At 39.3% G+C, this 17756-nt stretch overlaps 1 protein-coding gene across 1 annotated transcript; it reads right to left on the bottom strand.

The window, feature by feature from the left end:
- Window positions 1-426: 426 nt before the first annotated feature.
- On the bottom strand, window positions 427-4635 carry LOC128448419 (disabled homolog 1). The gene is made up of 8 exons (XM_053431063.1): window positions 4527-4635; window positions 4300-4398; window positions 3747-3878; window positions 3396-3482; window positions 3252-3296; window positions 3076-3138; window positions 2601-2691; window positions 427-1299 (listed from the first exon to the last, which is right to left on the bottom strand). Exons 1-8 carry the CDS (start codon window positions 4530-4532, stop codon window positions 893-895), a joined length of 930 nt encoding a protein of 309 aa, XP_053287038.1. The 5' UTR covers window positions 4533-4635; the 3' UTR covers window positions 427-892.
- Between the last annotated feature and the right edge of the window lie 13121 nt (window positions 4636-17756).

Raw genomic sequence — 17756 nt, 5'->3', positions numbered from 1 at the left:
TTAATGGAGCTGATATATATGAGTGTGTGTAATTTGTTTCATCTTTATTTCCTGTGTGTTTCTGAGTTCTTTTCTTGGGCTGATGACCCGTGAGTGACGTTTGGAGTCAAAGTATTCTACTGAGCTTTTTTTGACCTTCCTCTAATCTCATGTTTCTTCAGATTTGAATCCCTGTGACCTGAATCATCAACATGAAACATTAATTTTTTTTTTGCTTTTATTATGAGATGATTTTTTTTTTGGCCAAGAAGTGAAAGTAACAGTGACAAAGTTTGCTTTTATTAATTTCCCTCTTAGTGTTATAGAGTCTGTATTTGTGAGTAGAGAGTAAAGGATAACACAAAAAGAAAGCAAAGAGAAAGTAAATCATTTCATAACAAAAAACAAGACAAAGTCTGTAAAATAAAGTAAAATTGAGGTGAAGTGAGTCGTACTCTACATATTTTATTCAGGTCAAGTAAAGTTCATTTTGATCATATTGCCCAATATCGCAAATCTAAAACAGACCCTTGATCTGGACAAGGAAATGTATCCGTCTAAAACCCACAGCACTGAATGTGAGGAACACTGAATTAAGGTTTAATATCAAAACAGATGTTTGCAGTTATTTTATATAGAAAATTCAAGATAACACAAATAAAAACACGTGAAGATACCAAAATATCTTTGTGGTTCTTAAGGAGCAGACATTTTGTGTAAATAGTACTTACTCCAATATCTTAGATAATAATAATAATAATAATAATAATAATAATAATAATAATAATAATAATAATAATGAAAGGTTTCCTGTTTTTAATGTCCTCTTCTGTATCTTCAAAAGCCATACATTGACTACTATAATATAATTTATTAAGAGACCCCTGGACGAGAGCATTGATGTGAAGTTTCCTCACAGGAGCAGATTTTGGTCCAAACTAGTGGATACTGACTGCATTGATCCTGTGGCTCCACTGGGGACATTGATGGAGTTTACAGGTGAAGCGTAACCGTTGGCAGTGGTGGGTGAAGAAGGTGTGCTGCCTCCCCACATGACCCCTGGCTGAGAGGTCAGCATGCCGTGAGGGCTGCCTGCAGGGGGCGCTATGATGGCTGCTGGCGGCCATGCAGCCATGTTGCCAGGCGTGGTTGGCCAGGGCGCCATAGCTGGACCTGCCCACTGGTTTCCTGGCAAAACATTCTGGCCCCAGGGCACGGAGGTAGGATAGTATGGTGGAGAGGAGTATGGAGAGCCCCCTGGTGGCTGAGTGGGGAACATGGAGAGGATCTGAGAGGTGGAGAGTGTTGGCTGAGGAGAATCTATGGAGACAGAGAAATCTTTAAAACTGAGTTCTGCTTTTGTTGTAATGTTAGCGCTCTATGTTTCCAATTTTTATGCCAAGCTCTTAGTTTGTTTCCTGCTTTATTTCGCTGTAAATCAAATAGCTTTGGTTTTCGTTCAAATCGGTAAAAAAGAAGAAGTAAACAAGCTATTTGAAGCAGCTAAATATAGAAGTTTATTCTATTAATGACATTTTAATGACTAACATCTGATAAATTAAAGTTCAACAGAATAATCAATAAATTAAATAATTGACCTTTTGCCATTTTGTCAAACCTCAAATGTTTACTGACAAAATATTTCCACCCAAGACTTTTGCAACCAAATTCATGCAATTTATTTATAAACCAAATTCCCCAAAACATTTTAGAAACAAATTAAATGTTAAACGAAAGATGCTCGGCTGTGGTTCCACATGGTGGAGATAATTGAAACCGAGCAGTAACATTTTTGGAGATCTTTTTTTTCCATCACTGATAAACAAAAAACACTCCACATTCCTCTGTCTTTCTCTACAGGGTTTTAAACATGTGCGTCTAACTCAGCTCAATATCAGGAGAACCATGGGAAACACAGTATCATGACCTGGTAAGTATATCAAAAATTAAATGACTTGTACAGAGTGACCATGGGAAAAAATACATTTATGGAAAAATCTCTTTTATCTTGGATCTGAAGGTCAAAGGTCAGAGGTCAGTTGAGGAGCTGTAGCTCTTGGGAATAACTATCACTTGTATGTTAATCAAATGATCCAATGCAACAAGGAATTTTTTTACTATTGAATATCCAGCAGAACCTACTTTGACCTAATAATGTATAACTTTCATGAATCTTGAGGATAAAATGTTTTATTTTAAATAGGATGTAAGTTGTTAGTTTATATAGCATTTGAAAGTTAAGATATAAATGAGGCTTCTGTGTGCATCCATTCAACCATGTTTTTTATGTAGCCACAGTTTTTTCACCGTATGGTTGTGTAAACATGAGTGAAGCGATGATCTTTTTAGTCATAATATTTACAAAAACTAATGTTTTTATCTTGTCTGGGATGTACTTTGTCGCCCGTTTATAGACATCTTTGATATAACGATATAAAGAAACAAATATGCTTTGAATTTTAAATATTGGGCAAAATATAGAGGAAAAGTCAGAGACTAATCCAGATAATACTGCCCTGAGTTTGGCCTTCAGATAGCTCTACAATTTAAATGCATTCTGGCACGGCCTGAGGAAAGTCTCTCTGAGAGGACAACAGTCTAAAGAGCTTCTTTCCACTAACCAGGTTGACTGGTGCAGCTGCTGTCGGTGGGTGACATCGGCTCGTCCATCTGGATGGAGAAAACTTCCATCAGCTCATTTCTGGGAGAGACCTGCTGACACACAAACAGAAAACACGTTTGCTTGTAGCTTTCATCGACCAGGAGTGGGGAACCGTGTTTTATGACTGCTTTAATGTTTATATATAATGTTGAAAATATCAAATTTTCACCTTGATTTGCTTTGATCATTATCTTCAGACGGTGGCAAGCTAATACGCCTATTTTAATCATACAAATGATAATCCTCCTGTGTCTGATTGGCCTTAAAAATCATAGCCTTAAAAAATAGTCTATCATGTATTTTTGCACTTTCTTCTTTCTGGGACAAATGTATCCATCATTATTTAAAATTAAAACCACAGATCTGTATGTTTAGGTTCCAGTTGTTGTGTGTGCAGCAGGGACCTGAACGCTGAACGTTGTGTGGTGGTTTACCTGCTGGGATCGTCCCGGTGAAGACTCCGGTCGCGGACTGAACACACCCTCAAAAGCTGGGGCCTGAAAATAACAATCGCTATATTTAAACACTGGAGAGCTTTCTCATGCAAATTACTATTGTTTTTTCAAAATTTGCTCAATTGAATGTGAATTGTCTTTGTTGTTCGATGTACCTCAGCTGGAGAGGATGAACTGTCATTTAGAACCAGTAAGGAGCCCTGGAAATCAAAGAGGAACACAATTCAAAAATGCTGTGTAGACACAAAGACACACACACACACACACACACACACAGAAAAGAGGAATTAAACCCGGACTTGTGTCTGTGTCTCTGCAGGTTCCTGTGGCATCTCTTGGTCCTCACACTGACAAACCTCTTTGATGTCGGCCAGGACTGGCTCTGCCTGATGGACCAGATGAAACACAACAATTACACTTTGTTACAAACACATTCATAAAGGGCGGTAAAATTGTGTCCGAAAAGAGAGACGCTGGGTCTTAACCTTTGTCTTAATCAAATATCAAATATCCAACAATTAAAAAAACTTTCACTGTGACGATAAAGAGCAAATTAACAGCAGCTGAAAAATTCAAATGAGTGCATCTTATTTTCAAAGATGTTTTTGCATGTAGTAGTCCTCCAAACACCTCATATCACAGTGTGTTACCAGGTTAGCCATCTTGATGTAGAAGAGGCTGTAGGTGTCTTGGTGCTGGTAGACGTAGGCCAGAGCTCTGGGGTCCGACTCATCTTTTGTCAAAGAGCTGATCCGGCTCCTCTCGTGGTCGTGAAGTACAGCCTGAAACCAGCAGATAAAGAGAATCAGAGCTTTTAGTCCTGTCACAACATATTTAACCACAAAAACCACCATGCAGCACTAATGGCAGCCTCAAATTTCTCCAAAGCGGTCGAGGTCCAGAGATGTAGAGCAGGAGATCGTCTGCATGTTTGTCGTTAATTACAAAGACATTGTGGCTCCATTTAGAGTTGGAGGCAAATCAGTGCATATGAAGGTTTCATTGTAGATGTCTCTTGTAATGGGAGCAAGAGTTTTCTTTACGTTTCTATAAAACTCAACCAGGATTAAGATTAAAGTCTGTGTGTAAACATGGTGTCTGTTCATATTAATCTGCAGAAAGAGAAGTTGCTGGACGTTGAAAATGATTTCAGTGAAGTGCAGGGTTCTGGGTCAGAACGAGGAATGAGCTGATGTGACGCACCCGGCTCCTCTCATCCAGGATTTTCAGGCCGCTGGAGAAAACTTTCAGCCAAACTCTCTGCTTGTGTTTCCCCTGTCTCCTTGCAGCTGCATCGAAGCCCTGAAACACACACACACACACAAACACACACACTTCAGATTTGCAGGTATGATCCAGTAGAGCTGTCTCACCATTATCCCCAAACGTTGCTTGAAACAGCTCCATCGAATAATCTAACAATCATTTACTTTCATGTAGAGGCTTGTGCTGTGGCTCAGGAGTTAGAGCGGCTCGTCCACTAACCAATAACTGGGGTTTGATTCCCAGCTCCGTGTCCTTGAGCAGGACATTGAACCCTAAATTAGCACCAGACCAGAGGGAATGAAGTGTGTAATAGAAAAAAGCCCTCTATGCATAGAGGAGCTGTCTGAAGGTGTGATTGTGACGTGTAATGCAAAGTGCTTAAAGCTGTTCCCATTAAAATAATAATATTTTCATTATTTTTGTTGCTATTTACTGAAGTATTTCAGTTTTGTGTGTCTTGTTAGCACAATGGACAGATCTAAAGACCGCAAACCCCATGAGCCTGAAACAGTTTCAGCATGGCCGGTTGGTATTTGTATTAAAATGCCAATAAACCAGATTAAACCTACAGCTTTCAGTTTTCAGTTTTCTCAAAATGTCAATGAAATGTACCCTGGGAATTTATTTGTAACTTTCCTTAAAAAGTTTTAGTTTAACGGTTTGATTGAACCTGAATCCAAACAGTAGAAACGCATCAACTGAGTTTTTCTCTGTGAGAAATATTAGCGGGACTTTTACCCCCAGAATCAACCAAAAATGACTCCAGAGCTGTTGAGACATTAACCCTAAATGTCAGGGGACATCATTTCACAGAAATCCGTCCTGCAGCTGTATTCCAGTTTGGAGCAGCGTTGACAGAGCGGTAAGAGTAAGTTCTGAGAAAACTGCCCTGTCATCACTCCTTGTTATAACAACGACTGATGACAGATTGAAATCTCACTGATCAAACGATGAAATAATCTTGATGATGTTTTCCTGCACGTGGCATCTATTGCACTTCTGTCCGTCCTGGGAGAGGGATCCCTCACATGTGGCTCTCTCTGAGGTTTCTACGTATTTTTACCCTGTTAAAAGGGTTTTTAGTAGTTTTTCCTTTCTCTTGCTGAGGGTTAAGGACAGAGGATGTCACACCCTGTTAAAGCCCTATGAGACGAATTGTAATTTGTGAATATGGGCTATACAAATAAAATTTGATTGATTGATTGATTGATTGATTAATTCAAAATTTTCTCTCTGAGAGAATAACTTCCTGAAATAAACGAGGAACGAGATCGACTTCCAGATAATAAACCATCGTGAGTCACGATGACACAGAGGTGAGTTCACTTTGGCCGAGGTGGACAGGCTACCTTGAGTTTCATCATGGAGTCCCAGCACATCTTCTCCCCCCGGGAGTCGGGTACCGGGTCCACGCCGATGACCTTCGCCCTGTAGCGAACCCCGTCTCCATGGAAGCGGGAGGCGGAGTCACCAGGTGACCTGGCGGCTGCTGGGAAACATGAGGTGAAATGTGTGTTAGAGCAAAGGAATGTGTGTCTGTGAATATTTGTGTTTATTATTTTGTGTCCGAAATTAATTAAAGTTAATATGTATTTGTGAATTTAGAGTGTTTGCAGTTGTGTATTACTACAGTGTCTCAGTGTTTGTGTCTCTGCATGTCTGTGTTTGTGTGAATTAGTGTTTGTTAATGGAAAAAGAGGACAAGTATGTGCGTCTTTCTGTGTTTTCTGTGTGTGGGTGTGTGCGTGTTTGTGTGTCAGTGTGAGTTCAAATTGCTGAGTGAGCATTTGTCTGCTCCTTAGTCAATGTTTCATCGCATTTCCTGTAAAAACAGGTAATTTAGTGGTTATGAAAATGTTGATAAGTGTTTCTGTGACAAAGGTCGGCTCTTTAGTAGTTTCACATGTGTTGTGTAACAGTTTAACCACTCGTATTTAATGTTAAGCCAAAATAAGCAGCACGATAATGCTGTGTCAGGGACAATAAGTTAATGATCGTAACAGTATAATTCTACTGGGGGAAGTGTTATATTTTCACGGGGGCGTAAACAAATTCTTCATTGTCTCCTCCTTTACTCCTCTCTTCGGTGTGCAGATTCTATGGGTTATAGATATTTTGCTGACGATGTTCGACTTCAGCCACCTCATGTGACAGATGACTGACAACAAATCTCCTTCCTGTAGGGAGATGCTGCGGAGACATCTGAGCTGGCCAAATAAACTGTAATAAAAGCCCAAAGGACACATGATACAAGTCAAACTGTGGCCTTAGGAAAGCATATCATGTCTCACAAGCTTAAAAAAAACTCCCACAGTGCATTGTTTGACCAGTTTTCCACTCTTCATTATGTCTGCTGCATTTTCTCTAAAGCATATTGTGATGTCAGGTTAATTGAGGTGTTCACTATATATAAACGCAGCAACTCTAAACTGAAAAAGCAGCTGAAGTGAGATCTCGGGCACTTTATTACCTTCTGCAGTCCTTGCTCCGGTAAAATATGACGACTGCAGGAGTTCTGTTGTTTTTATAGATACGGAATTGGAAAATAGCTTCACACATAGAGGTCACATTTTCATAAAACCATGATTTCTTATGATGGTGGACAGTTAACACATCTGGGAAGTGTTTAGGGAGCATTACGAAAGTCAGAGATTCACATGTTTCGAGCTCAGAGCTGAGGATCCATCTTCAACAGCTGTTATTGTAACTGTAAATACCCGAGTAGAAGGTGATTTTAAAGAAACATGAGCTGTAATTCGCAGATAAACTGACGTTTATCCAACACACATCAAAGCTTCTCAACGCTGGGAACGTGTTCAAGGATTTCCGGTAGAAAGCTACTGAATACTTCAACAAGTGGCGTCAACAAAATGCTTCTCAAACAGCTGGAACACCTGGAAAACCTCCAGTGAAGCAAGTTTGAGGAACAAGGAAGAACAAAACAAACAGACGTCACCTGATGATGCTGCCCTTTCCCATCACATACTAACAAACTGGCTGTTCCAGAACTGACCAGGGGACAAAGTGTATTTTACCGGCAGTGTTTACAGAAACGCTCAAAGTTAAACACCCCTACAGGCTGCTTGATCACAGAGGGAATCCACTGAGTGATGGAAGCTCACCATCAATTCATCTATTAGATACAAAAAGATGCCTCTGATTTAGAACTGACCTGCCATGAAGGAGAGTCAAAATATAATAAAAAAATAGGTTCATGAAAGATGTGATGATTGGAAGATAAGATGCTGAAAGTGTTTCATCTTGATCCAAGTATTTGTACATGATATGAGAAGAAAGAGAGAGAGAAGAGAGCCACAGTTCAGTCAGAAGTAAATAATCAGCAAAATCAAAAAGAAAATTATTTACCAACATAGAAATTACTGCTGACAAACAAATGTACGATGGGCGACATCGAAGAAGAAAAGTCTAAAGTTCCATAATAAAGGTGTTACGAGAATGATAAAATCGTAAAATTACGACTTTGTTCTCGAAAACTCTTTGCCCTTTAAGTGGCCCTTATAAATTTGACAATATGAAAGCAGCACTTATACAGAATTAAAGTAATTTTGATGAGGTAAAATTATCACAATTATGTTGTAACAAATAGAATTGAAGCGATTGAAGGATTTGAAGCAGCCTGCCCATCCATCTCCAAAGAAGAATGTAAGAAACTGCACATTCAGCAGGTTTGAAAATGTTCTACTCAGGTCACTGATCAAAACCTCCATCGGTCACAGAGGACACATCCCTGTGTTCTTTTTTGTTCTGAGAACAAACCCTGACAGTCAACAGCAGCTAACATCTTGTACCTCTTGTGCTGGAGGAGAGCCAGGTTCTGACAGAAGTCTGGCCCGGAGCAGGACAACTTCCAGCCGTTTGCTCCGTCTCCATCATGGCGAGGTCTGTTTGGAAATGAAAGGCTGGAGTGGTGGGGGGGCTCAGGATCCCTGGGAAAACAATGCGGTTGCCACAGTTGTCTGCTGCAAAAGAGGATGCTCAGTCAATTCAGCATCTTGACGTAAAGTTAGCAGGGCTGATTTGGAGAAAATCGAAGAATATCACATAATGAAAAACAACTGCAAGAGCATGAAGTTCTGAGATAAATTTACAGAAAGAGAAGGAGATTGATCCATCTCACCTGCTGGGAGAGTGTCTCCGCTCTGACCCTGCCGCTTGGCTCGACTCACAGCTGAAACTTCTCAGAGTCAAAGGTCAGGCCTCAGACTCATCGGTGATATATTAACATCCGCTGGGAGGCTCAAGTACATGGGAACTCGTGTAGAGGTCTGGAGAGGCTCTAATTGGAGTGGGACTCAGTGCGTGGTGCGTACCCTCTCGGGGGGGATGAGAATGAGGTCATGCGTTTCTCCGAGGGACAAACTATGGGTGGTATTCTCTTAAAATAACAGCAAAACTAAATGTGTCTCTCTAATATCCAGTTCGCTGAAAATTTCTGCAGAAAAGATTGAGGTTGCGAGAAGCCATGACATTTTTTTTTAAGATCCTCTCCTGGCACAGATTAAACCCTGAAACACGAATGGATGAGGATGAAGATGAAGATGGTTTATGTCATTTTAGGTTGAGCTCATCACAGTGATGTTTGTCCAAGTGTTAAACATTGAAACTTCTTGATTCTTTACATATTGTATGTATCGCTCTCTAAAACGTCAGAAAAGTAACAGTAATAAGTAACAAGAGTGTCGATAATGTTAGATAAATCTCTGTCCCAATCAATATGACTCAGCTAGCTTAGCTACTGTAGCTAATTTAACTTGAAAGATACTAACAATTAGCAAAACCCTAACTAACCCTAAACCTCCAAAAACACTGGATCCTATATCACCAAGAAGGCTTTTTAAATACATCACCGTCTGTCCAACTTCATACTCCCACCTTGTGATGCAGATGAAAACTCTACGTGTAATAGACAGTACGTGCTTACTCAACAGCAGCACATTGAGATTGTGGACACTAAAATAATAGTATGAACTGTAAATGTATCAGTCACAGCACATCAGGCTGTGATTTTGGACGTTGTCCAGGTCTGGAGCCGGGCGAGATAACCCTGGACATCACTGTGACATCATCAGGGTTATTTTCTCAGAGTCACAGACGACATTTCACGACCGAGCTCACAAGCCATGGAGCTTCTCCCGGTGATGACTAAACTGAACGTCATGTGATTTGGGGATGTTCACAACCGATGGCACATAACTCAAGTTAATGAGTCACTTTAATGAGCCAGTGAGAAAAAAGAAAAATAATTCTGCTCACACTGCAGGGCCATAAAGTTTGGGTTAACTTTGTTTGGGGTTTACGTGACCGGCCAAAGTGATTTGATGTGTCTTCACAAAATACACAACAGTTCACGTCCTTAATTTCTGGCATTTATAACCTCTGTTTTTCCAACCTTTGAGTCCACAGAGTTCAGTTTGTTGAACGTAATTTCCATCTTTTATTTTATTTATGAGATAAACTATAGTGTTTTCCTTTAGTTCCTGTTAATATTGTTTTGCTCTGTGGGTGGAGGTGCTGTTTTTATTGGTACCTCCGCTAAGAATGTCTTCGTCTGTGTTTGTTTCGTTTTATTTGTTTAGGATTATGTAAAAACAACTCAACTGATGAAATTCTGTGAAGGGGTGATGTGGATCAGGTGGCCGCCCCAAGAATGCTTTTTTAGTTAGTTTCACAAAATATTCATATACTTAAAGTGAATGGATTAATGTTTAATGTTTAGTGGATTTAATATTTAGTGAATATAAATTTGGATCGAGTGAATTTAAATGTGAATTAATAATGAGACTGTTGTATGAACTATATCTAGTGAATAAAATTCTAGTTACTTTTACTCACTTTTACATTATCTGTATAAAAATGCCCTACAATTAAAGTCTGATTGTTTGATTGATTGATTGATTGATAGATATATATATATATAGATATATATATAGATATATAGATAGATGGATAGATAGATAGATAGATAGATAGATAGATAGATAGATAGATAGATAGATAGATAGATAGATGGATAGATAGATAGATAGATAGAGAGCTTTATCTCTGGTATCTTACTTTAAGGGGCTTCCCTGAGAATAATATATCAGTAAAACATATTCAATGGATACAAATATTCATAATTTTCCACCTCGTCCTTCATCACTTCCCTGGTGACCGTGACAATGATCTATGAAGATCTGACTGTTGAATTTTTGATAAAAAAGCAACTCACAAACGTAGTGTTGTGAGATACCAGTAAAGTGTTACATTTGCATTAGGAATTTGTACATTATAACCAAGAGTACTATAATTACATGTTCCCGTTTACATAAGATCAGGAGCAGATCAAGCCTTCGGCAGGAACTGGGCTGAAATTGAGCTGTGGGCTCCTTGTGACCCCCCCCCCCCCCCCCCCCCCCCGTCTCCGTCTCTGTGCATTGAGTTTGTTTGTCTTCACCAGCTGCAGAACAGCCTTACAAACGGACCACAACCAGTAATGACTTCCTGGAATAATACCCTGCCTGTACGTTTGCTGTGTTTCAGTAACATGTTGAGGTATATGCACCATGTATCTACCGAAATAAGACACAGGTCAGCTCTACATGACAGAGCCTTAACATAAAATAAAAACATGAACATTGGACCTTTGTCAAAAATCCTATAATTGCCGTTTATTTTGATGCATGTTTAAAAAAAAAATTAATCAATTCACCACAAAGTTTGGTTCGTCAAGTTTGTAATCCAGCTCTGGATAATGCACATTGTTGCCGTCAGATATAAATCAGATAAATAAATATATACCGTATATATATTGAATTTAAATGTATAGTTTTACTTTGACTGAATCATTTTCCAACCCTTTTCTTTTCATACATCCTCAGAAATACAGAAAGTTTATAGCAGTTTGTGGAGTTACAGAGAGACTTTCAGCCAGGATGCTTTCTCTTTCTGACTGGCTGACCCCCTCCCTCCAATGCCCCTCTGCTCCCCCCCTCTAGCTCTAGAATGCAGGCGATGCACTTTCTAAAATAAATATTGTGAAACAGACCACTTGTGACACGATATTTACGCTAGCAGAGAGGCTTTTTGCGTGCAGAAACATTTTCTCAGGAAGCAAAGCTAATTTGTTGAAACCTCTCAGAAGCAGGAAGGGTTTTTTGTCAGATTAAGTACGGCTTTCCCCAAATCTCCCCTAAATGAGAGGGATTCTTTTCAAGTCAAAATAATATGCAAACCCTCAATATGTAGTCCAGAACAGCAGATTTGGCAGAATGGACGAGACACAAGTAACCTGAGGACATGAAATACCAGATTTAATCAACTTCACCAGGGAATCGGCAGAAAACACCAAGGACAGGAAAAGGTCACGTATGTTACAGTCATCACATCACAGAGGGGGGTTCAAGTTTCCTTCTTAACAAGAACAACAACTGTGGGATCACAGATAAAGTATCATTTCCCAACAGTGACAGTGAAGGAGATATGCTCTCTCTCCCTCTTCACACACACACACACACACACACACACACATACACACACACACAGTAGCTCTGAGCACTGGGAGTATCCATCATACGCTCTCTGGGATTTATGTGTGTTGGACGCAGATGGATCATTAGTCGATGGTTCTTTACTGCCAATGAGCTCGAGCTACACCCGCTCCAACTGGAAGTCGTCTGACAACCTGAATGGTTTGTTTGTTGTACAACATTGTGAAAGAAAGTGAAAAACAAAGTTAGAGGATCTGCCCCCAAATCTGCATTTGCACCAATTGGTAATTGGTCTGACATTAACCTGAGTATTACTGACTGGAGCCCATTCTCTGCCTAAACTGGACCATGCACCAAAGTCCACAATCACAAAAGCAGACTTGTCTCCGGAGAGAATATATGATCCGAAACCATCTTTCATTTAAAACAGGTTTTTACCTGGGGCCTCATTTGTTTTATAAACGATGTGAGTGCAATGCAGTTTTATTCCACATGTTATTTTTGTTCCCTTTTCTTGACTTTGTAGATGATTCCTTTGCCATGTTGCGTTATGACTGTCATGTGATGTGACGGTGGTCATCTAAAGTTCATGCACCAACATTAGTTTCCAACCAAACAAGTTTAGACTTCATCACATAATGAGTGAGTCTCATTCAGATGACTGTAACTAATGTGGCTCAGTGTTTCCCACATTCCACTTAACATAATGTGGGACGGCAGATCTGCTGTCGTTGCGTGTTTCACATTTAAACTTAAACTGAAGGATTACATGTTCTGCTGTGCACCGTGGAAACTGAGTGACCTCTGGAGCAGATCAAACAGATTCAGAACCTCATCGGATAAACTAAACAATATTCTGTAATCAAGCTAAACACCAGACTGGTCCTGTTAGTTTCTGCAAAGTCAAAGTTTGGATGATAAGTTTGTTGGAGTTTAAATGTTAGTTGTTAGCGAAGGCTGTGGTGATACTGTTGTCTTTACCTGTGTGCTTTGAATTTGCTCACATTAATTACACTTTGTCTTAGAGCTAATTCCATTTAGACACCTGTATACACTTATTGTTATAAGTGACATTGCATATAATTTAAAAGGAAAATGTTTATATAACTGGCTGCGCTGGTCTTCTGATGACATGTTCAAACACCTACATGGCTTTTACTCATGTTAAGAACACTTAAGTGGAGCAAGGTATCTGTTTAGAATGTGGCTGAACGCCAAACCCTTGTGTTTTTCCACCATAAACAACTCCTTATAAAGGCAGTGTCATTGTATTCAGAAAAATGGACAATAGAGCACGTCTCAGGAGGACGACATGAGAGTAAAGACTCTTTATCTACATAAAACACATGTATACAAACTACCAAGCCAAGTGTAGAAAGAGGAATAAGAGTCGGGCTGATGCTGAATCAACAAAAACACTGTTGAGGTCAAAAACACAATAAGGATCAAAACCGAAAGGCAAAGAATCGAACAGTGAAAAGCTGAGGCATGTGGCACAAAGACAATCTGTTAAGATTTCACAGTGATTTTCCAAACTGTGACTGACTTAAACTGATAATTTGGATCATCCTACTCTGGATTACATGACAGGGTATTTATATTTTTCAACAAATCCCAATTAAACCCACAGGAACACATCATAACAATGTACGTTTTAACAGGAAACAAGATAGTGTACAAGGTGATACCTCTGGGAAAAACAGATCAGTTTGTCAATGTCACTTGCCTTTGTCAAGTTGGAATAACTTGACAAAATATAGTACATAGTAAGTAAATATAAAGTAAACATAACATTAAGACTAACAATTACATTTACTGAACTTTAGTTTTCTAGATTTTGTTTTCAAGTAAGATCAGCTTGTCAGATGTCACAGTGTAAAACCAGGTAGCACCTGTCTTTGCTCTCAAAACTGCTCAATGTCTTTGTGGCATTGAATCCACAAGATGTTGGAAAACTTCCTGTGAATTTCTGTTTCAGGTTGAAATGACTGCGTCACATAATTTCTGCCAATTTGTCAACTGCACATTTATGCTGTCAAGCTCCTGTACCACCACATCCCAAAGGTGTTCCACTGGATGCAGCTCTGGTGACACTGGAGGCCTCTGAAGGTCACTGAACACTTGGGATTCTTTGCTTTTCATCACGGTGCATTATCCTGTCATCGGGATTCATTTGAAGATCATAGAAATGGTGATTTATTTGCATAAAGTGTGCCAAGCAAACGCCGCCTCACAACATTACACCACCAGGCTGGACTGTTGACACAAGGCAGGTTGGGTCCAGGGATTCATGTTGTTGACACTGAATTATTATCTTAACATCTGCATGACTCAGGCAGGAAAAAGCTGCTCATCTGTCCAGGTTCAGTATTTCCAGTGTTGCTGAGTCTGGGTCCATCGCAGCCTCAGGTTTCTGTTCCTAGCTGATGGGAGTGGAACCCAATGAGGTTTCTGGTCACCGCAGTAGTAAACAGTGGTTATCTGAGGCACCGCAGCATTCTGTCAGCTCCAATCAGTCTGGCCTCCCTCCTCGAGGTGTTTCTGTCCACAGAGCTTCTGCCTCTGGATGTTTTTGGTAACATTCTGTGAGAACTGTAAAGACTGGTGAACATTAGCCTACGTACATGCCAAATCATGTCAAACCATTGACTGTATATAAATATTGACAACACATCTCCACTTCCTCCCACTGTCCAGATATAAAGACAGAATATCCCAGATATGAACACTGTCATCTCACACATTTCAGAGCATCAAATAACTAATTAAACGAATCACACCAGTAAAATAAACATTTGAACAAACACATGATTAAATAAATTACCAAAAATGACAGAAACCAACTTTGAAAATGTATAAGATATGTACTCAGATTTTGTATTTGGTATCTGTCCCATCCACTGACATGGAAGAGGCGGGATTTATGACCAATACTGCAGCCCGCCACCAGGTGGCGATGAAGTTGCTTGGGCTTCACTTTTGGGAGCTGTCATCTCATCCATCTTTATATAAAGTCATCAAACTAAGATCATAGAATTTCCTTTTCTACTGATGTTAGTAACATAAATGTTTTCCTTCAAAATAAGAGCTCATCTTTGGTGTTTTTTACAGAAGCACAGATTTCTAAGTGAATTAATTTATTCCAAGCCCAAACAAAAAATATAGTAAATATAAACAAAATTCTGGGTAAACGATATTGGAGAAACTGTAATTCATAATCAACAACTTGTTTTTGTTTGTGCTAGATTAAATTATTACCAACCATGCTGCAGTGTATATACAGACCACAGGTGAAGTGCTATAATGAGTCACATATCCTTGCACTTGCACCTGAACTCTGAACAAAGGTATCGCAATAAATCCCTGAAACATAAATCATACATCAGATGTAAAGATTGAATTATCTTCAAGAACTGTTTACAATCTCAGTGCAGTAGCAAACATGTTGTGTTATCATGCGTAACGCTCTGCCTCCTCAGATATATTAGGGAATGAAGTATTGGCTGGGGAATTCCAGATATAGTAAATTGTTCCATTGTCAGCGTGGATTAATTTCTGTGGTTGAAAACACAGAAAAACATCAACAGTCCCAGCATCTGTTCCCCAGATGGATTTGGGGTATATGAGTTCCCCTCAAAAAGAGGTAACTAGTGCTCGGAGTGTGAATATACTGAAGGTTTACATCAAATAAAACCACATGGCCAAGATTTACCTGATCAACACACGTTTCTGGTCATTTGAGGTTGTGTCTCTACGAGTGTTGATCCCTTGGTCCAGACTGAAATATCTGAGCACATCAGTGTCACAACACTTTGTACAAACGATCCACAGGCAGCAGCGTTCATTTGTGCACCAAACAGGCTCTGAGCGGACGGGGGGGCTGATTATGTTAGTCCACTGCAATGATCATTTTTTTGAGAGGCTCCTCGAATGCTATGGGCGATGTGCATGAGACTGCATCAACATGACTGTCAGAAAACCCCAAACGAGGCCCCATGACATTAGTGTTCTGGGAAAAGACTACTCATTTTAGAGGTTTGGTTGAAGACTGGAACGTCTAAATGTGTGTGTATGATACTCCTGGATGGAGGATGCAGTTCAACTTGACTTCCTTACTAGTATGTATGCACAGTCTGACCTCTGGTTATAATTTTTTGATAAAATAAGAATGGTTTGAAGATTAGATGATGTGATTTGCTATCGTGTGTTTCCTTTTAGGGAGGGATTGTTTGGCCCCTCAGGCCATTTTTTGCTTGTTTTGGCCTTGCTTAATTTCACATCTCCCAGAGGAAAAATTCTACTGATTCCGGTGAATTTACCCATAAAACCAATATGAGATTCCCATTTATAGTTTTGATCATCATCATCATTGTCTTCCCGGTTTCTCGGCTGTTCGTCTCCTTCTCAGACGTGTGAGTGATTAACCCAAATGAAAACTTTTTTATTCTCAAGTGCCTTTAACTAAGCTCTTTTACAAGGCCATACCATAATAATATTCAATTCTGTTTTTATTCTATCATTCTACACAGTTTTATCTATTTTATTTGTATTATTTTCCTATTCCCACTTGGAAATTTAACACAGAATTATCCATTTAAATTCTTTTACCTTTTTTAATCTTTTTATCTCTTTTCTACTGTTTAATCTTTTATTTTGCTCTAAAATTGTTATAATTCAACTTTCAGATTTGAAATCCTTTTCTTTTCATTCTTTCTCTATGTGGTTTTAATGATCCTGTAAAACTTCTTGAATCTGCCGCTGAAAGGTGCTTTGTAAATAAAATTGACTTACCTTCAATTTCACAGTTTGTCTTTTACGGTATCGTCTCAATTCATATGCGTGATTAGCTCCATAGTTTTGCTCCACAACAAACTGTGGCTGTAAAGTGACAATGAAAAATAAAAGATAAATAAAGATCCCATGAATCCTGAATCTCTAGATTCTTGTCCTGTCCTGTCTTGAGGTCATGTGACTCAGGTCCTGTCTCGGCACCAGAAAGTTGCTTGTTAACAACATCTACATGATTTTCCTCATTATTGTTTACGAGCGATCATTTTCCATCCTAATTGTCTGAACCCCCCCCACACACACACATCTATTGTATGTCTGTCCGTCCTGGAGGAAGTTTCTTTTATGTTTTCCTTGATTTAGTTTCTTGTGTTATTCGAGGGGTCTACAGAAAGAGGATGTCATGTGCTGCACAGATTTTTAAGCCACTTGAGGGGGAATTGTAAATAAAATTTGACTTGTTTAATACACTTAATTAAGACGTAAACAATGGAACTCATTATACCTACTAGCATTGTGATGTAATTTCCAGTATATACTCTGATTCAAATAAGACAATATGTGAAATAAAGCAAATCAAGACTCTTTAATAGTCTCTCTGTGCCATGCTTGCACTCATAAGCTTTATTAAAGTATTTTTGCTATATTTCACTATGATTCTGAAAGGAGGGATGGCGGGTGGGTGAGGTAAGGCCATGTGGAAACATCTCGGATCAGATTCAAACCAGGACTCAGCAGTCACATAATGTGAGCCTCGGCCAATGAAGATTCCTGTTTCCACTCAGGAGAAGTCACTTTCATTTCAGCCACAGTTTGTCCAGTGTGTGGGATTCTATCAGCACAAATGGAAAATGATATTCATCCATAGTTTTCCGTCACGTGAAACTAAGAATTGCTGATTTGTTTGTTTGGAATGAGCCCTTCATATTCACATCAGGGACAGGTCCTCTCTCACAAAATCCTTCTTTTGTGAGAGAGGACATTTAAGTGGAGGATATACATTTGAATGCATATATGCAACTTAACCACGAGATGAAATCCGAACCTGTAATATGACTGGTTTGAGGCCATACACTGTTGATAAAGATGGACAACATGACTGCTCCCCTAAAGTGA

The sequence above is a fragment of the Pleuronectes platessa genome, chromosome 9, assembly GCF_947347685.1.
Source record: "Pleuronectes platessa chromosome 9, fPlePla1.1, whole genome shotgun sequence".
NCBI lineage: Eukaryota > Metazoa > Chordata > Actinopteri > Pleuronectiformes > Pleuronectidae > Pleuronectes > Pleuronectes platessa.
This window is presented reverse-complemented; position numbering and strand designations above follow the sequence as displayed.